This window comes from Salvelinus sp. IW2-2015, linkage group LG28 (genome assembly GCF_002910315.2).
Source record: "Salvelinus sp. IW2-2015 linkage group LG28, ASM291031v2, whole genome shotgun sequence".
NCBI classification, from domain to species: Eukaryota; Metazoa; Chordata; class Actinopteri; order Salmoniformes; family Salmonidae; genus Salvelinus; species Salvelinus sp. IW2-2015.
The window spans coordinates 30,070,822-30,092,807 of NC_036868.1; the positions used below are offsets into that span (position 1 = coordinate 30,070,822).

Sequence of the window (21,986 nt, forward strand, 5' to 3'; positions counted from 1 at the left end):
CATTCCCATCGACTTCCAGTCATTGTGCTAATGCTAGTTAGCAGTGTCTCACAAAACTACCTTCAACTTCCTTCAAACTGCACGCAGAGACATAAATAATYGTACCCATTAGTTAATCTGACTGGGTAAGTAGAAAAATGGCTTAATTGCCAAAATCTTGCACTAAACCATTTAAGATCAGTGACAAGTTTTAACGTACAGTACCAGTGAAAAATTTGGACACACCTACTCATTCAAGGGTTTTTCTTTATTTTGACTATTTTCTACATTGTAGAATAATAGTGAAGACATCAAAACTATGAAATAACACATGGAATCATGTAAACTCAGCAAAAAAAGAAACGTCCTCTCACTGTCAACTGTGTTTACTTTCAGCAAACTTAACGTGTAAATATTTCTATGAACATAACAAGATTCAACAACTGAGACATAAASTGAACAAGTTCCACAGACATGTGACTAACAGAACTGGAATAATGTGCCCCTGAACAAAGCGGGGGTTAAAATCAAAAGTAACAGTCAGTATCTGGTGTGGCCACCAGCTGCATTACATGCTGCAGTGCATCTCTTCCTCATGGACTGCACCAGATTTYACAGTTCTTGCTGTGAGATGTTACCCCACTCTTCCACCAAGGCACCTGCAAGTTCCTGGACATTTCTGGGGGAAATGGCCCAAGCCCTCACCCTCCGATCCAACAGGTCCCGACGTGCTCAATGGGATTGAGATCCAGGCTCTTCGCTGGCCAAGGCAGAACACTGACATTCCTGTCTTGCAGGAAATCACGCACAGAACGAGCAGTATGGCTGGTGGCATTGTCATGCTGGAGGGTCATGTCAGGATGAGCCTGCAGGAAGGGTACCTTATGAGGGAGGAGGATGTCTTCCCTGTAACACACAGCATTGAGATTGCCTGCAACAACAAGCTCAGTCCGATGATGCTGTGACACACCGCCCCAGACCATGACGGACCCTCCACCTCCAAATCGATCCCGCTCCAGAGTACAGGCCTCGGTGGAACGCTCATTCCTTCGACAATAAACGTGAATCCGACCATCACCCCTGGTGAGACAAAACCGCGACTCGTCAGTGAAGAGCACTTTTTGACAGTCCTGTCTGGTCCAGCGACGGTGGGTTTGTGCCCATAGACATAAGCGTTGTTGCCGCTTATGTCTGGTGAGGACCTGCCTTACAACAGGTCTACAAGCCCTCAGTCCAGCCTTTCTCAGCCTATTGCGGACAGTCTGAGCACTGATGTAMGGATTGTGCATTCCTGGTGTAACTCAGGCKGTTGTTGTRGCCATCCTGTASCTGTRATYCAGCTGTGATGTTCGGATGTACCGATCCTGTGCGGGTGTTACATGTGGTCTGCCACTGCGAAGACAACCAGCTGTCCGTCCTATWYCGCTGTCTTAGGCYTCTCACAGTATGGACATTGCAAGTTATTACCCTGGCAACATCTGCAGTCCTCATGCCTCCTTGCAGCATGCCTAAGGCACGTTCATGCAGATGAGCAGAGACCCTGGGCAACTTTCTTTTGGTGTTTTTCAGAGTCAGTAGAAAGGCCTCTTTAGTGTCCTACGTTTTCATAACTGTGACCTTACCGTCTGTAAGCTGTTAGTGTCGACCGTTCCACATGTGCATGTTCATTAATTGTTTATGGTTCATTGAAGAAGCTTGGGAAATTTGTGAAGTTATTTGGATTTTTACAAATTATCTTTGGAAGACAGGGTCCTGAAAAAGGGACGTTTCTTTTTTTGCTGAGTTTAGTAACCAAAAAAGTGTTAAACAAATCAAAATATATTTATTTTTCAATGTTTTTTTTTTTTTTTTTTAACTAGGCAAGTCAGTGAAGAACAAATTCTTATTTTCAATGACGGCCTAGGAACAGTGGGTTAACTGCCTTGTTCAGGGTCAGAACGACAGATTTTACCTTGTCAGCTCGGGGATTCGATCTTGCAACCTTTCGGTTACAAGTCCAACGCTCTAACKACGAGGCTACCACCCTTTGCCTTGATGACAGCTTTGCACACTCTTGGCATTCTCTCAACCAGCTTCAGGAGGTAGTCACTAGAAATGCATTTCAATTAACAGGTGTGCCTTGTTTAAAGTTCATTTGTGGAATTTCTTTCCTTTATGTGTTTGAGCAAATCAGTTGTGTTGTGACAAGGTAGGGTTGGTATACAGAAGATTGCCCTATTTGGTAAAATACCAAGTCCATATTATGGCAAGAACAGCTTAAATAAGCAAAGAGAAACGACAGTGCATCATTACTTTAAGACATGAAGGTCAGTCAATGCGGAACATTTCAAGAAGTTTGAAGGTTTCTTCAAGTGCAGTCGCAAAAACCATCAAGCGCTATGATGAAACTGGCTCTCATGAGGACCGCCACAGGAAAGGAAGAGCCAAAGTTACCTCTGCTGCAGAGGATAAGTTCATTAGAGTTACCAGCCTCAGAAATTTCAGCCCAAATAAATGCTTCACAGAGTTCAAGTAACAGACACGTCTCAACATCAACTGTTCAGAGGAGACWGCGTGAATCAGGCCTTCATGGTCGAATTGCTGCAAAGGAACCACTACTAAAGGACAACAATAATAAGAAGAGACTTGCTTGGSCAAAGAAACACGAGCAATAGACATTAGACCAGTGTAAATCTGTCCRTTGGTCTGATGAGTCCAACTGCCTAGTCTTTTTGAGATGCGGGGTAGGTGAACGGATGATCTCCGCATGTGTGCTTCCCASCGTGAAGCTTTGAGGAGAAGGTGTGATGGTGTTAGGGTGCTTTACATTCCTCATGAAGCTGATTGAGAGACTGCCAAGATTGTGCAACGCTGTCATCAAGGCAGAGGGTGGCCATTTTTAAAGAATCTCAAATATAAAATATATTTTGATTTGTTTAACACTTTGGTTACTACATGATACCATATGTGTTATTTCATAGTTTTGATGTCTTCACTATTATTATACATAATCAAAAAATAAATAAAAACCCTTGAATGAGTAGGTGTGTTCAAACTTTTGACTGGTACTGTTTATTTGTAGAAAAACAGAATGAGCAGTGGTGGAAAATGAGAGCCACGAACGCACAACCAACACTTGTTCCTCATCTCCCTACAAGGCAGGTGGTCTGATCTGTTGCAGTATTTTTTCTGATGGTGTCAACATAATTAKATTTTCATGCATTTAGGAGTAGATTGTCCTATTAAAAAGTCYCCAGAAGTGACCTTCATGCAGTCGTTCTACCAACAAAACATGACCTTTGCCACCGATTCTGAAAAAAATGCTTGGGGAAACACTGGCACCAGAGGAGGTTGCTTAGACCGCTAGATCACCTTAGGCCATTCATTTCAGTCCCAGTATACCTCCCCATATGTTTACACAGGACTTTATTACTGTACATGATGGGGAAGGGAAGGTAAGTAAACCAAGCACTACAGCAGCACACGCACACACACACAAACACACTGCTGGGCTATTTTGTTGGCATTGTAGAAACAGACACAGTGGGTCAATTCCCCGGTCTGTCACTCTACAATTTTGTGGCTTGTGCGTGCATGTAATTGTAGGATTTACTGTATGTTGTGYTTTTATGGTTGTCAAAGGTTGGGACATAAATGTTTCATCTCATCCAGGAAATCTGGTTTCTCTTTGCTTGTGCATCTTTTATAACTCCCAGTGAAAGTTCAAAGGAGATAAAGCRCTGAAAAAACTTTGACCATGTGTCTGTCGTAAAAGCATAGTCTAAATCTTGAATCTTCCGTATCCATTTTTGTTGGTGTGCTTTTTATAGAATTCACAGTGGAGCACAGTATGGAGCTCAGTCACAATTGTAGGATGGTTTGTAGTTTTTCAGTGTTAGATATTGAGTAAGGCCATACAGTAAACATTGATCAACTTTCATTTTGCGATTCATTACTGTCTACTGYACAGGTTGGGCACAGTGTCCCATGAGGTGCAATTAGACACACAAACATCTGTTTCAGTTCCAAAAAAATACCAGGACACCTGTACACCCACACACACACACATCCCAACAGACAGACAGACACACACACACACACAGATCATATAATGGAGTTCCCAGGGTTTCTCTGAAATCAACTTCTGTGTTTGCGTATTTCATAAACAATCAAGCATGAAATGACTTTTCCTCTGTAAGCCTGAGAAGCTACTGTCTGTCTCTGACTATCCCATCCAATTGCTGCTAGGTCAAATCTCCCTGCTGTGATACTGTGAATATCTGTGTGTGTGTTAGCCAGAACTATAGTTGTCAATTTAGCTGTGGTTTCCTAATGTGTGTTTTTGTACATTGTGGTGTAATGTGTGTGTACAGTGTATGTGTGTTTGTGTTGCAGTGTGGTGTCAGGACAGAGGAAGGAGCTGGGAGAGTTCACTGTCATCCAAGCTCTGACCGGATGGATCCCTGAACTCATCCCTCTACAGTAGGGTCATCATCCACTTATCTRTTCTCATCTATTCTTCCTGTTCTCTTTCTGTTCATTGAAGTAGGGTTCTCCTCGTCTTGTAGCTTTAGTTTTTCACATCCACACTTTATTAGACCATTGTTTTATGCAATAGAATATTCTCTGTTGATGTTGTTAAAAACCAAGCAGTCCATTTGGACCTATAAGGCCTGGTACCTGCAGCCTAAAGTGGATGCAGTGAGGGACTGCAGTGCAGGGGCTTGCCTCCTCTTGATTAAACTGTGTACGGGGAAGAAGGAGGGTGTTGTTCTCTCCACCTCAGCAGGTTAGCTGTTGTTAGTGGACCCCCTGGGAAACCTATCAGCCAACACAGTCAGGGTGCTGAGGCACATACAGACACCCACCAGGCTAGTGTTAGTGTGACTGTTCTACAGGGGTCGAGGGGCTGTGGGAGGTCCCATTGTAATTTTCTCCATATTAAACCTGGATGGGGGTGGGAAGACACACACACACACACACACACACACACACACACACACACACACACACACACACACACACACACACACACACACACACACACACACACCAGTGCGAGCCGGTCCATTAAGATTAAGGAGACACTTTTTTTCTTTTTTCTATTACAGCATATTGGATGACTGTCATTCATATTCAATTCCGCCAGCTCAATGTAACATCGATAGGTTTAGGCTACTACATGGTACTCTAATTTTTCCCTATACCCATAATGAGGTTGTTACCAACCTAGCCTACAAATTAACGTTTATAATGTAGGTGCACAGGTCAAGAGACAAATTGAGTAATCAAGGTGACAGACTGCGACACATTCAAAAACCCCTTGCACACTCTTGCCTGCATCTAGCTGATCTCGCGGTGTAGTCATTAGTCCAAACAGTTCCAAAACGTTGTGTTTTGCAACTTTAACGAGTTTCTCTGGACAAATTCAGGTAGGTCCATCCCTATTTCATTCCGTTTTCTTCAGTTTTTAAAAAAAAGTTCTGCAACAGAATCGGCGGAATGAATACACCCCTGAATCACCTGCATACACAGTTCACTTACATAGCAGCCATGTACAGAATTCATCACTTTGCTCGTGTATAATTCCATTTTGCATCCAAGCGCTTCTCCTCTCATCTTTTTCCTTCGCTTGTGGACTTCAGTACACAACACAAACAGCTGTCTGTGACCAGGTTTAAAAACCTCTCCAAGCTAAATACAATTAAACACATTTTTTCACCATATTAGCCTAACGTGTTAGTAAACCCACAACAATCTATGTGTACAATCACGCATTATAGTGTACATCGTGGCCAACAAGTTTTGAGAATGACACAAGTATACTTTTCACAAAGAGTCTGCTGCCTCAGTTTGTATGATGGCAATTTGCATATACTCCAGAATGTCATGAAAAGTGATCAGATGAATTGCAATTAATTGCAAAGTCCCTCTTTGCCATGCAAATGAACTGTATCCCAAAAAAACATTCCACTGCATTTCAGCCCTGCCACAAAATGACCAGCTGACATCATGTCAGTATTCTCTCGTTAACACAGGTGTGAGGTGTTGACGAGACAAGGCTGGAGATCACTCTGTCATGCTGATTGAGTTCGAATAACAGACTGGAAGCTTCAAAAGGAGGGGGTGCTTGGAATCATTGTTCTTCCTCTGTCAGCCATGTTTCCTGGAGGGAAACACGTGCCGTCATCATTGCTTTGCACAAAAAGGGCTCACAGCCAAGGATATTGCTGCCAGTAATATTTCACCTAAATCAACCATTTGTCGGATGATCAAGAATTTCAAGAAGAGCGGTTCAATTGTTGTGAAGAAGGCTTCAGGGCGCCCAAACAAGAAATCTCCTAAATTGATTCAGATGCGAAATCGGGGCACCACCAGTACAGAGCTTGCTCAGGAATGGCAGCAGGCAGGTGTGATTGCATCTGCATGCACAGTGAGGCAAGACTTTTGGAGATGGCCTGGTGTCAAGAAGGGCAGCAAAGAAGCCACTTCTCTCCAGGAAAAACATCAGGACAGACTGATATTACGCAAAAGGTACAGGGATTGGACTGCTGAGGACTGGGTAAAGTCATTTTCTCTGATGAATGCCCTTTCCGATTGTTTGGGGCATCCGCGAAAAAACTGTCCGTAGAAGACAAGTAGGCTACCATCAGTCCTGTGTCATGCCGACAGTAAAGCATCCTGAGACCATTCATGTGTGGGCGTTCTTTTCAGCCAAGGAGTGGGCTCACTCACAATTTTGCCTAAAACCACAGCCATGAATAAAGAATGGTACCAACACATTCCTCCGAGAGCAACTGTTCCCAACCATCCAGGAACAGTTTGGATGAACAATGCCTTTTCCAGCATGATGGAGCACCTTGCCATAAGGCAAAAGTGATAACTAAGTGGCTCGGGAACAAAACATTGATATTTTGGGTCCATGGCCAGGAAACTCCCCAGACCTTAATCCCATTGAGAACTGTGGTCAATCCTCAAGAGCGGGTGGACAAACAAAAAACCCACAAATTCTGACAAACTCCAAGCATTGATTATGTAAGAATGGGCTGCCATCAATCAGGATGTGGCCCAGAAGTAATGACAGCCATGGGTGGATTACAGAGGTCTTGAAAAAGAAGGGTCAACACTGCAAATATTGACTCATTGCATCAACTTCATGTAATTGTCAATAAAAGCCTTTGACACTTATGAAATGCTTGTAATTATACTTCAATATTCCATAGTAACATCTGACAAAAACATCTAAAGACACTGAAACAGCAAACTTTGTGAAAATGAATATGTGTGTCATTCTCAAAACTTTTGGCCACGACTGAACAGCTAGCAYTTACACCGGCGGGTCCCGGTGGCAACACATTAATGAATCCGAAAGCTTATCTTGACATGGAAGAGATGCAGTGTTGGATAGCCTTAGCCTGCTAGCTATCATAAATAGCATTCCTCTCTGTTTGAGTCAGGTTGTTGAGTAGGCGAAATGACCTGCATTAGCTAAGTAATTGAAAGGTAAACTGAGAAGAAAAAAATTAAATGAAATATATCTAGCACTCTCTCTTTCTTTCTCTCTGCGGCTTCTCCATCATTTTTTGAAGAAATTAATTTGTTCAAAACTGTTCAACTATTGTGTCTCTCTCTTTGAGTCAACTACTCAGCACACTTTATTCACTACAGTGGTAGCTAGTTATAGCTTATGTTTTCAGTGCTTGATTCATTCTCTGATACTTTGATTAGATGGACAAGATGTTAGTTCATACTGCAAGACCTCTGATAAGTTGGAGGATGTCCTCTGGAAGTTGTCATAATTATTGTTTAAGTCAGTGGAAGGAGGTGAGAACCATCAGCCTCCAAGGTTTTGTATTGAATTAAAACCATTTTTATTTATAAAGCCCTTTTTACATCAGCAGATGTCCCAAAGTGCTATACAGAAACCCAGCCTAAAACCCCAAACAGCAAGCAATGCAGATGAAGAAGCARGGTAGCTAGGAAAAACTCCTTAGAAAGGCAGGAACCTAGGAAGAATCCAGGCTTTGAGGGGTGGCCAGTCCTCTTCTGACTSTGCCGGGTGGAGATTATAAGAGTACATGTTCATTAAGGCCAGATTGTTCTTTAAGATGTTCAAACGTTCATAGATAACCAGCAGGGTTTAATAATAATCACAGTGGTTGTATGGGGTGCAACAGGTCAGTACCTCAGGAGTAAATGTCAGTTGGCTTTTCATAACCAAGCATTCAGAGGTCGAGACAGCATGTGCGGTAGAAAGAGAGTCGAAAACAGCAGMTCTYMGACAAGGTAACACGTCCGGTGAACAGGTCAGGGTTCCATAGCTATACGCAGAACAGTTGAAACTGGAGCAACAAACGACTAGGTGGACTGGGGAAAGCCAGGAATCATCAGGCCAGGTAGTCCTGAGGCATGGTCCAAGGGCTCAGGTCCTCCGGAAGGAGGGAGAGAGAGAGAATTAGAGGGAGCATACTTAAATTTACACAGGACACCAGATAAGACTGGAGAATTACACCAGATATAACAGACTGACCCTAGCCCCCCGGCACATAGACTATTGCATCATAGATACTGGAGGCTGAGACAGGGGGGGGGGTCGGGGGACACTGTGGCGTCGTCCGACAATACCCTGGGACAGTGCCAACCAGGCAGGATATAACCACACCCACTTTGCCAAAGCACAGCCCCCATACCACTAGAGGGATATCAACAACCAACCAACTTACTACCCTGAGACAAGGCTGAGTGTAGCCCACAAAGGTCTCCTRCACTSKACGAGGGMGCGCAAAACCGGACAGCAAGATCATGTCAGTGACTCAACCCACTCAAGTGACAGCATGGAAGAGCAATAGTAAGCCAGTGACAGCTGCCCYTAATAGGGTCAGAGGCAGATKATCTCAGTGGAGAGAGGGGAGCCCGTCAGGCAGAGACYGCATCGGCGGTTCATCCCTTCCAGTGCATTGCCGTTCACCTTCGCAKCCCAGGTTCAGACTGCACTCAATCATATTACCTACTGAAGAGATAAGTCTTCAGTAAAGATTTAAAGGTCGAGACCGAGTCTGCYTCACTCACATGGATAGGAAGACCATTCCATAAAAATGTAGCTCTATAGGAGAAACCACTGCCTCCAGCTGTTTGCTTAGAATTTCTAGCGACGACAAGGAGGCCAGTGTCTTGTGACTGTAGCGTATGTGTAGGTATGTACTGCAGGACCAAATTGGAGAGATAAGTAGGAGCAAGCCCATGTAATGCTTTGTAGGTTAGCAGTAAAACCTTGAAATCAGCCCTAGCCTTAATTAACAGGAGGCTAGCACTTGAGTAATATGATCAGAAAATAAAATTGATGACCTACTATGAAGATTATCCTACCAACAGGAAATTAAATACTGTAACATCTTYTGTTTCACCGAGACGTTGCTGAACGAAGATCGGACAATATAGAGCTAGCGGGATTTTCCATGCACAGACAGAACAGAGACGCTACCTCTGGTAAGACGAGGGGTGGGGATGTGTGTCTTTTTGTCAATAACAGCTGGTGCGCAATGTCTAAWATAAAATTAGTCTCGAGGTATTGCTCGTCTCAGGTAGAGTACCTTATGATAAGCTGTAGACCATACTATCTACAAAGAGAGTTCTCATCTGTATTATTCGTAGCCGTCTATTTACCACCACAAAGCMAAGCTGGCACTAAGACCGCTCTCAACCAGCTCTATAAGGCCATWAGCAAAGAAGAAAATGCTCACCCAGAAGCAACGCTCCTGGAAGCCGGGGACTTTTAMGCAAGCAAACTTTAATCKGTTTTACCATATTTTTACCAGCATGTCACATGTGCAACCAGGGAGAAAAAATAATCCTACACCACCTTTATTCCACACACAGAGATGCATACAAAGCTCTCCCCCGCCCTCCATTTGTCAAATCTGACTATAGTTCTGTCCCCCTGATTCCTGCTTACAAGCAAAAACTAAAGCAGGAAGTACCAGTGACTCGCTCAATACGGAAGTGGTCAGATGACGCGGCTGCGACACTACAGGACTGTTTTGCTAGCACAGACTGGAATATGTTCTGGGATTCATCCAATGACATTGAGGAATACACCACCTCAGTCATCGGCTTCATCAATAAGTGCATTGATGACATCGTCCCCACAGTGACTGTACGTACATATCCGAACCAGAAGCCATGGATTACAGGCAACATCCACATCGAGCTAAAGGCTAGAGCTGCCGCTTTCAAGGAGCGGGAGACTAATCCGGATGCTTATAAGAAATCCCGCTATGCCCTCAGACGAACCATCAAACAAGCAAAGGGTCAATACAGGATTAAGATTGAATCCTACTACACTGGCTCTGACACTCGTCGGATGTGGCAGGGCTTGAAAACTATTTCGGACRACAAAGGGAAACCCAGACATGAGCTGCCCAGTGACGCGAGCCTACCAGATGAGCTAAATGCCCTTTATGTTCGCTTCGAGGCAAGCAACACTGAAGCATGCACGAGAGGACCAGCTGTTCTGGATGACTGTGTGATAACGCTCTCGATAGCTGATGTGAACAAAACCTTTAAACAGGTCAACATTCACAAAGCTGCTGGGCCAGACAGATTACCAGGACATGTACTCAAAGCATAAGCGGACCAACTGTCAAGTGTCTGACCTGACATTTTCAACCCCTCCCTGACCGAGTCTGTAATACCTACATGTTTCAAGCAGACCACCATAGTCCCTGTGCCCAAGGAAGCAAAGGTAGCCTGCCTAAATGATTACCACCCCGTGGTACTCACGTCAGTAGCCATGAAGTGCTTTGACAGGCTGGTCATGGCTCACATCAACAGTATCCTCCCGGATAGCCTAGACCCACTCCAATTCACATACCGCCCCAACAGATCCACAGATGACGCCATCTCAATCGCACTCCACGCTGCCCTTTCTCACCTGGACAAATGGAACACCTATGTGAGAATGCTGTTCATTAACTTTAGCTCAGCGTTCAACACCATAGTGCCCACGAAGCTCATCACTAAGCAAAGGACTCTGGGACTAAACACCTCCCTCCGCAACTGGATCCTGGACTTCCTGACGAGCCGCCCCCAGGTGGTAAGAGTAGGCAACAACAYGTCTGCCACGCTGATCTTTAACACTGGGGCCCCTCAGGGATGTGTACTTAGTCCTCTCTTGTATTCCCTGTTCACCCATGACTGCGTGGCCAAACACGACTCCAACACATTAAGTTTGTTGACGACACAACAGTGAGGTTGCCTATAGGGAGGAGGTCAGAGAACTGGCAGTGTGGTGCCAGGACAACAACCTCTCCCTCAATGTGAGCAAGACTAAGGAGCTGATRGTGMACTACAGGYAAAGGCGGGCCGAACAGGCCCCCATTAACATTGACGTTGCTGTAGTGGAGCGGGTCGAGAGTTTCAAGTTCCTTGGTGTCCACATCACCAACAAACTATCATGGTCCAAACATACCAAGACAGTCGTGAAGAGGGCACGACAAAACCTTTTCCCTCTCAGGAGACTGAAATGATTCGGCATGGGTACCCAGATCCTCAAAAGGTTCTACAGCTGCACCATCGAGAGTATCCTGACTGGTTGCATCACCGCCTGGTATGGTAACTGCTCGGCATCTGACCGTAAGGCGCTGAAGAGGGTAGTGCGAACAGCCCAGTACATCATTGGGACCAGGCTTCCTGCCATCCAGGACCTATATGGTTTTTGGTGTCAGAGGAAAGCCCATAAATTTGTCAGAAACTACAGTCATCCAAGTTATAGACTGTTTTCTCTGCWACCGCACGGCAAGCCTAGGACCAAAAGGCTCCTCAACAGCTTCTACCCCCAAGCCATAAGACTGCTGAAGAATTCATGAAATCGCCACTGGACAATTTACACTGCTGCTACTTGCTGTTTTGTTTGTTACCTGTYCATTGTCACTTCGCCCCCCACCTACATGTACAGATTACCTCAACTAGCCTTTACCCCCTCACACTGACTCGGTACCGGTGCCTCCTGTATATAGCCTCGTTATTGTAATTSTTATTGTGTTACTTTTTATTATAACTTTTTATTTTAGTCTACTTGGTAAATATGTTCTTCTTCTTTAACTGCACTGTTGGTTAAGGGCTTGTAAGTAAGTGTCTCATGGTAAAGTCTACACCTGTMGTATTCAGCGCATGTGACAATACATTTTTGATTTGATCACATTATGGGGTTCTAGTAAAGATTCTAGCAGCCGTGTTTAGCACTAACTGAAGTTTATTTAGTCCTTTATCRGGGTAGCCGGAYAGTAGAGCATTGGAGTAGTCTAATCTAGAAGTGACAAAATCATGGATTAGTTTTCCTGTATCATTTTTGGACAAAAGGTTTCTGATTTTTGCAATGTTACAAAGATGGAAAAATCCTGTCCTTGAAATATTCTTGATATGTTCGTCAAAGAGATCAAGGTCCAGAGTAACGCCGAGGTCCTTCAGTTTTATTTGAGACGACTGTTCAACCATCAAGATTACTTGTCAGATCTTTGTTTTTGGGACCTAAAACTAGCATCTCTGTTTAGTCAGAGTTTAAAAGTATAACATTTGTTGCCATCCACTTCCTTATGTCTGAAACACAGGCTTCCAGGGTAGGCAATTTTGGGTCATCATCGTGTTTCATCGCAAAATACAGCTGTGTCGTCCGCATAGCAGTGGAAGTTGACATTGTGTTTCTGAATGACATCACCAAGCTGTAGAATAAATAGTGAAAACAATAGTGGTCCTAAAATTMAACCTTGAAGAACACCGAAACTTACACTTGATTTGTCAGAGGACAAACCATCCACAGAGATGATATCTTTCAGACAGATAAGATCTAAACCAGGCAAGAACTTGTCATTGTAGACCAATTAGGGTTTTCAATCTCTCCAAAAGAATGTGGTGATTCGATGGTGTCAAAAGCAGCAGTTAAGGTCTCAGAGCATGAGGACAAGATACAGAACCTTGGTCTGACGCCTTGAAAAGGTAATTTACCACCTTCACAAGTGCAGTCTCCGTGCTATGATGGGGTATAAAACCAGACTGGTTTCATATACATTATTTGTCTTCAGGAAGGCCGTGAGTTGCTGCGCAATAACTTTTTCAAAAATGTTTAGAAGAATGGGATATTGTATTTACAGTACCAGTTAAAAGTTTGGACACACCTACTCATTCGTGTTTTTCTTTTACTGTTTTCTACATTGTAGAATAATAGTGAAGACATCAAAACTATGAAATAACAAATATTGAATCATGTAGTAACCAAATAAGTGTTAAACAAATCAAAATATATTTCAAATTCTTCAAAGTAGCCATCCTTTGCCTTGATYACAGCTTTGCACACTCTTTGCYTTCTCTCAAACAACTTAATGAGGTAGTCACCTGGAATGCATTTCAATTAACAGGTGTGCGTTGTTAATTTGTGGAATTTCTTTCCTTAATGCGTTTGAGCCAATCAGTTGTGTTGTGACAAGGTAGGTGCGGAATACAGAAGATAATTTGGTAAAAGACCAAGTCCATATTATGGCAAGAGCAGCTCAAATCCGCAAAGAMAAATGACAGTCCATCATTACTTTACTTTAAGACATAAAGGTCAGTCAATGTGGAAAATTTCATGAACTTTGAAGTTTCTTCAAGTGCCTTTGCAAAAACCATCAAGCGCTATGATGAAACTGGCTGACAGTCTCATGAGGAGGACCGTCACAGGAAAGGAAGAGTTACCTCTGCTGCAGAGGACAAGTTCATTAGAGTTACCAGCCTCAGAAATTGCAGCCCAAATAAATGCTTCACAGAGTTCAAGTAACAGCCACATCTCAACATCAACTGTTCAGAGAAGAATGTGTGAATTAGGCCTTCATGGACGAATTGCTGCAAAGAAACCACTACTGAAGGACACCAATAAGAAGAGAAGACTCGCTTGAGTCAAGAAACACGAGCAATGGACGTTAGACCGGTGTAAATCTGTCCTTTGGTCTAAGTCCAAATGTAAGATTTTTGGTTCCAACCGCCATGTCTTTGTGAGATGCAGAGTAGGTGAACGGATGATCTCCACGTGTGGTTCCCACTGTGAAGCATGGTGGTGTGATGGTGCTGGGGTGCTTTGCTGGTGACACTTTCTGTGATTTATTTCAAATTCAAGGCACATTTAACCAGCATGGCTACCACAGCATTCTCCAGCGATACGCCATCCCATCTGGTTTGCACTAATCATTTGTTTTTCAACAGTACAATGACCGAACACACCTCCAGGCTGTGTAAGGGCTATTTGACCAAGTAGAAGAGTGATGGAGTGCTGAATCAGATGACCAGGCCTCCACAATCACCCGACCTCAGCCCAATTGAGATGTTTTGGGATGAGTTGGACCGCAGAGTGAAGGAAAAGCAGCCAACAAGTGCTCAGCATATGTGGGAACTTCTTCAAGACTGTTGGAAGATCATTCCAGGTTGAGAGATTGCCAAGAGTGTGCAAAGTTGTCATCAAGGCAAAGGGTGGCTACTTTGAAGAATCTAAAACACAACATATTTTCATTTGTTTTACACCTTTTTGGTTACTACTTGATTCAATATTTGTTATTTCATAGTTTTGATATCTTCACTATTATTCTGCAATGTAGAAAATAGTGCAAATAATGAAAAACCCTTGAATGAGTAGGTGTGTCCAAACTTTTGACTGGTACAGTAGGCCGATAGTTTATTAAAAACATTTTCAAGGTCAAGGTTTGGCTTTTTCGATCGGCTTAATTACTGCCACTTTTAGTGAGTTTGGTACATATCCAGAGGATAGGGAGACATTTATTATTCTCAACATTGGAGGGCCAAGCACAGGAAGTCGCTCTTTCAGTAGTTGGAATAGGGTCCAGTATGCAGCTTGAAGGTTTAGAGGCCATGATTATTTTCATGAATGTGTCAAAAACTTTGAGTGTCTCCATTTATCCTCGAGCCTTGGAGAAATACGCAGATTCAAAGAGGAGTCTGTATTTTGCTTTCTGGTGATCATGATCTTTTCGTCAAAGAAGTTGTTGAATTCATCACTGCTGAAGTGAAAGCCATCCTCTCTTGGGGAATGCTGCTTTTTAGTTAGCTTTGCGGCAGTGTCAAGAATACATTTAGGATTGTTCTTATTCCCCTCAATTATGTTGGAAAAATAGGATGATCGAACAGCAGTGAGGGCTCTTCGATATTGCACAGTACTGTCTTTCCAAGCTAGTCAGAAGGGTACGTTCCAGTTTTKTGAAATCTTGCTGTATACCAGGGAGCTAATTTCTTGTGACAAATGTTTTTGTTTTTTTAGGGGTGTGACTGCATCTAGGGTATTACGCAAGGTTACATATAGATCCTCAGTTAGATGTTTAACCGYTTTTTGTACCCTGACGTCCTTGGGTAGGTGGTGGGAGTCTGGAAGGGCATCTAGGAATCTTTGGGTTGTCCAAGAATTTATAGCACGGCTTTTGATGATCGTTGGTTGGGGTCTGAGCAGAATATTAGTTGGTGGTCTGATAGTTCAGGATTTCGAGGAAAAACATTTAGATCCATAATATTTATTCCACTGGACCAAACTAGATCCAGGGTATGACTGTGGCAATGCGTAAGGTCCGAAGACGTGTTGGACAAAACCGACTGAGTCTGTGATGGCTCCGAAAGTGGGAYTGGGTCTATAAGACATTTCCATGTGAATATTGTATGCCATGACTATAAGGTCCGAWTGGAATTCAGGGAACTCAGTGCTGGAACACTGTGTATGGCCCAGGAGGCCTGATTCAGTAGGCTGCATAGATTTCATGACTAGAAGCTCAAAAGACAAAAATGCAGTCATTTATTTTGAGGTAAATTGAAATTTGCTGTCGTAAATGTTAGCAACACCTCTGGCTTTTCCGGGATGCGCAGGAATATAATCTAGTGTAACCAGGAGGAGAAGCCTCATTTAACACAGTAAATTCATCAGGTTTGAGCCAGTCAGGCCAATCACATCACGTTTCTGATCATTGATTCGTTTCTTGACTATGACTGCCTTGGAAGTAAGGGATCTAACATTAAGTAGCCCTTTTTTGAGATGTGAGATATCACAATCTTTTTCAATAATGACAGGAATGGAGGATGTTTTTATTCCAGTGAGATTGCTAAAGCTAACACTGCCATGTTTAGTTTTGCCCAACCTAGATCAAGGCACAGACACGGTCTCAATGGGGATAACTGAGCTGACTACATTCTACTATGCTAGTGGCAGACTCTACTAAGCTGGCAGGCTGGCCAACAGCCTGCTGCTTGGCCTGCACCRTATCTTATTGTGGAGTTAGAGGAGTTAGAGCCCTGTCTATGTTGATAGATAAGATGAGAGCACTCCTCCAGCTAGGATGGAGTCCGTCACTCCTCAACAGGCCAGGTTTGGTCCTGTGGGTGAGTCCCATAAAGAGGGCCAAWTATCTACAAAATATATATTTTGGGAMGGGCAGAAAAKWGTTTTCAACCAGCGATTGAGTTGAGACTGCTGTAGAGCTCATCACTCCCCCTAACTGGGAAGGGGCCAGAGACAATTACTCAATGCCGAAACATCATTGAAGTCWATGTACCTAGAGGAGGATGGAAAATAGCTGTCCTCCGGCTACACCATTCATTGAAAAGTCTGTTTTAATCAAATCAAAGTMTGTCACGTGCGCCGAATACAACAGGTGTAGACCTTACAGTGAAATGCTTAATTACAGGCTTTAACAAACAGTGCAAAAAAGGTATTAGGTGAACAATAGGTAAGTAAAATAAAACAACAGTGAAAAAAACAGCAGTGATGTTATATACAGTAGTGAGGCTATAACAGTAGCAAGGCTATATATAGGCACCGGTTAGTCGGGCGGATTGAGTTAGTATGTAGATATGGTTGAAGTGACTATGCATATATGATGAACAGAGAGTAGCAGTAGTGTAAAAGAGGGGATGGTGGGTGGTGGGTGGCGGGACACAATGCAGATAGCCCGGTTAGCCAATGTGCGGTGGCACTGGTTGGTCGGGCCAATTGAGTTAGTATGTACATGAATGTATAGTTAAAGTGACTATGCATGTATGATAAACAAAGAGTAGCAGCAGTGTAAAAGAGGGGTTGGGGGGGGGCACACAATGCACATAGTCCGGATAGCCATGGCTTGGGGATAAAAACTGTTGAGAAGCCTTTTTGTCCTAGACTTGGCATCCGGTACCGCTTGCCATGTGGTAGTAGAGAGAACAGTCTATGACTGGGGTGGCTGGGGTCCTTGACAATTTTTAGGGCCTTCCTCGGAAACTGCCTGGTGTAGAGGTCCTGGATGGCAGGCAGCTTAGCCCCAGTGATGTACTGGGCCGTACGCACTACCCTCTGTAGTGCCTTGCGGTCAGAGGCCGAGCAATTGCCATACCAGGCAGTGATGCAACCAGTCAGGATGCTCTCGATGTTGCAGCTGTAGAACCTTTTGAGGATCTCAAGACCCATGCCAAATCTTTTTAGTTTCGTGAGGGGGATAGGCTTTGTCGTGCCTCTTCACGACTGTCTTGGTGTGTTTGGACCATTCTAGTTTGTTGTGATGTGCACACAAGGAACTTGAAGCTCTCAACCTGCTCCACTATAGCCCGTCGATGAGAATGGGGGGAGTGCTCGGTCCTCCTTTTCCTGTAGTCCACAATCAACTCCTTAGCTTGGTTACTTGAGGATAGGTTGTTATTCTGGCACCACCCGCCAGGTCTGCGACCTCCTATACCTGTCTCTTGTTGTCGTGATCAGGCCTACCATTGTTGTGTCGTCTACAAACTTAATGATGGTGTTGGAGTCGTGCTGGCCATGCAGTCGTGGGTGAACAGTGAGTACAGGAGGGGACTGAGCACGCACCCCCAAGGGGCTCCAGTGTTGAGGATCAGCGTGGCAGACGTGACCTGGGGGTGGCACGTCAGGAAGTCCAGGATCCAGTTGCAGAGGGAGGTGTTTAGTCCCAGGATCCTTAGCTTTGTGATGAGCTTTGAGGGTACTATGGTGTTGAACGCTGAGCTGTCGTCAATGAATAGCATTCTCACATAGGTGTTCCTTTTGTCCAGGTGGGAAAGGGCAGTGTGGAGTGCAATAGAGATTGTATCATCTGTGGACCTGTTTGGGCGGTATGCAAATTGGAGTTGGTCTAGGGTTTCTGAGATAATGGTGTTGATGTGAGCCATTACCAACCTTTCAAAGCACTTCATGGCTACGGACGTGAGTGCTACGGGTCTGTAGTCATTTAGGCAGGTTTGCCTTTGTGTTCTTGGGCACTGGGACTATGGTGGTCTACTTGAAACGTGTTGGTATTACAGACTCAATCAGGGACATGTTGAAAATGTCAGTGAAGACACCTGCCAGTTGGTCAGCATATGCCCAGAGCACACYTCCTGGTAATCCGTCTGGCCCCACAGCCTTGTGTATGTTGACCTGTTTAAAGGTCTTACTCACGTCGGCTGTGGAGAGCGTGATCACACAGTCGTCTGGAACAGCTGATGCTCTCATCCATGCCTCAGTGTTGCTTGCCTCGAAGCGAGCATGGAAGTGATTTAGCTCGTGTGGTAGGCTCGTGTCACTGGGCAGCTCCCGGCTGTGCTTCCKTTTGTAGTCTGTAATAGTTTGCAAGCCCTGCCACATAAGACGAGCGTCGGAGCTGGTGTAGTACGATTCAATCTTAGCCCTGTATTGATGCTTTGTCTGTTTGATGGTTCGTCGGAAGGCATAGCAGGATTTCTTATAATCTTCCGGGTTTAGAGTCCACACCTTAAATCTGCAGCTCTACCCTTTAGCTCAGTGCGAATGTTGCCTGTAATCCATGGCTTCGGTTGGGGTATGTACGTACAGGCCAGAGACTGATGTGGTATACTCCTCAATGCCATCGGAAGAATCCCGTAACATGTTCCAGTCTGTGATAGCAAAACAGTCCTGTAGTTTAGCATCTGCTTCACCTGACCACTTTTTATAGACCGAGTCACTGGTGCTTCCTGCTTTCATTTTGCTTGTAAGCAGGAATCAGGAGGATAGAATTGTAGTCGGATTTACCAAATGGAGGGTGAGGGAGAGCTTTGTACACGTCTCTGTGTGTGGAGTAAAGGTGATCCAGAATTTTTTTCCCTCTGGTTGCACAATTTAACATGTTGATAGAAATTAGGTAGAACTGATTTAAGTTTTCCTGCATTAAAGTCTCCGGCCACTAGGAGCGCTGCCTCTGGGTGAGTGGTTTCCTGTTTGCTTATTTCCTTATACAGCTGACTGATTGTGGTCTTAGTGCCAGCATCCGTCTGTGGCGGTAAATAAACAGCCACGAAAATATTAGCTATAGTTTAAAACTCTAGCCAAATAAATCTAGAGACTTCCTTAGATTTCGTGCACCAGCTGTTGTTTACAAATATGCACAGACCCCCCCCCCTGTCTTACTTACCCCCCTGTGCTGTTCTACTCTTGGCGGTGCAGCGCATATCCCGCTAGCTGAATATCCATGTCATCATTCAGCCACGATTCCGTAAAACATAAGATATTACAGTTTTTGATGTCCCATTGGTAGGATATTCGTGATCGTACCTCGTCTAATTTATTGTCCAATGATTGCACGTTGGCGAGTAATATTGATGGTAACGGCAGCTTTCCCACTTGCCTTCTGCGGATCCTTACGAGGCACCCCGCTCTGTGTCCTTTGTTCCTGAGTCTCTTCCTCTTGCAAATAACTGGGATTTTGGCCTTGTCGGGTGTTCGGAGTATGTCCTGTTGAAGAAAAAAACTTTGTCTAATCCGAGGTGAGTGATCGCTGTCCTGATAWCCAGAAGGTCTTTTTTGCCGTAAGATAATCAGTTATTTGGTTTAAAAAAAAAAAAACTATTTGTATTTTTCTGAAATTCACTGAGTCGGATGGTCCTCCCTCTCCTCCAAGGAGCCTCCACTGACACACACACACACACTGCCAGCAGCTAACATTACTATTTTAWCTCCAGCCACAACTTCACAGGCACTCCAGAGCAGGCAGCTGTCAATGAGTCATCGTAAGAATAAGCCTAATGACAACCCTCTACAAGCATTTCGCTACACCCGCAATAACATCTGCTAAACACGTGTGTGTGTGACAAATAAAATTAGATGTGATTTGATCATTCAGTTATCCTAAATGAAAAGGCTTGTGTTGGAATCACTGGCAAGAAATCTTTCAACAAAGCCTGAAATGAATGAATATGGAACATGCCCGGAGCTAAATGAACGCCACTCATAACAACACTCATCTGTTTTGACATATATTATGTGTCATGGTGGCCAATCGACAGGACTGAAATTAGATACCAGACACAAATAACATTTTAAATAGTTAAGTGCTTTATTTATCCTGAAGTCATCAACCTTCTTTATTCTTTTGCCCAGCGCTAACACATCTCATTCTGTAAATCTAACACTTGGTTAGTTGTTAGTACGTTATGTAACCATTACATATCCAGTCATGTGGGATCATTGATAAACAACTGGGTAAATAGTTTTACAGTGTGATGTGTCCAATCTCTCAGGTCCCGGTACCTGGGCAAGGTTTGGGACTTCCTGAAGGACACCGTTCCCAAATTCCATTATGTGGAGGAGAGCTCGGAGGAGAAGCCCCTGACCAGGGAAACCTCCGGAGTGAGGGAGTCCAGGCTCAACGAGTGCAAGGGCGAGTCTCCCACAGCAACCAGAACCCCGGAGAAAAGCAAAGGTGCTGCTCTGTCTGTCTCTCTCTCCCTCTGTCTGTCTGTCCCACTAAACCTGACACAGATAGCAATTTACACACGCACTGATTAAACGTCTTTAATTAAGAGAGTCAATTAAATGATTGATTAGATRAGGATCACTTGTGTGTGTGTGGGCTGTTTTATCTAATCGAGTGTTTAAGTTAATCAACGGATGAACTTAACTGTCTGTGGGAGAAAGTATACCACTGCCTTTCCCGTCTTCTTACTCACTCCTGTATTTACGTTTCCRTAATGACTGTTATGTTGGTGTCAGATTCAGCCAAGAAGAAAGGGAAAGATATGGATAAAGACAGAAAGTCATCTCAGCCCAATGCTGTCCAGCCCAACACTTCCAATCAGCCCACTACAGACAGTAAGTTACACACAGGTCCACATTTTTTGGGGTATGTTTTTTTTCTGCTCATCACATCCTTCTTTCGACGCCAAACCCACCACTGGTGTGCATGGCCGAAGAGCTCTATTTTCATGTAATTTAACAAATGTAAACACATGGAGTCGGCTTAATGGCGTTTGCACTTGGATTGGAGCTGGTGCTGTGGTCAGATGACATGAGAATAGAAACAGTGGTGKGTTTGGCGTCGAAAGAAGGATATGAAACAGTAAAGAACTCCATATCTACTTTAAAATATGGTGGTGAATATTTGATGCTGTGGGTCTATTTTGTTTCCACTGTTCCTGGGGCCCTTGTTAAGGTCATCGCATTATGAACTTTACTCAGACATTTTAGCCAAAAACATGGTTTGCCAACTGGATCTTCCAGCAAGACGATAGACAAGGACAGTAACACACATTTAAAATAAAATGATATACAAACAATTCAACAACAGACAATTACACAAACAATACAACAACAAAACATGTTGTGTGCTTGTTTGTGTACCCTCACTGTTGTTGAATCTGTTTTTTTTAAAGGTCATTCTGTTGTTTGCTTGAGTAATTAGAGATGGGATTTCCATGCGATCATGGCTCTGTATAGAATTGTGCGTTGCTGTGAATTTGTTTTGGACTTGGGGACAGTAAAGAGACTCCTGGCATGTCTTGTGGGGTATGTATGGGTGTCTGAGCTGAATGTTTTTMGATTATGCAGACAATCTGGAATTTTCTCAACAGCAATATTGTGTGTATTTAAAGTACTGCTGTGTACAGAGTGATTTTGTTTCAACTGTTCTGCCTGCACGGGTTCTCTTTAGCTCATGCCCCCTCCCTCGATCTCTGTCTGTCTTGGGGTGCGTTCGTAAATTGCCTCCAGTGTGTCAGAGTGCGCTCTGGGCCGTTCATAAATTCAGAGTGTTGTC

At 43.9% G+C, this 21,986-nt stretch overlaps 1 protein-coding gene across 1 annotated transcript in view; it reads left to right on the forward strand.

Annotated features, from left to right (window-relative positions):
* adgb (androglobin) overlaps window positions 1–21,986 on the forward strand; it is a 139,099-nt gene that overhangs the window by 29,523 nt on the left and 87,590 nt on the right. The window contains exons 7-9 of the mRNA XM_070435854.1: window positions 4,354–4,440; window positions 20,473–20,654; window positions 20,945–21,043. Coding sequence (XP_070291955.1) covers window positions 4,354–4,440; window positions 20,473–20,654; window positions 20,945–21,043 — 368 coding nt within the window. The remainder of the gene's footprint in view (window positions 1–4,353; window positions 4,441–20,472; window positions 20,655–20,944; window positions 21,044–21,986) is intronic.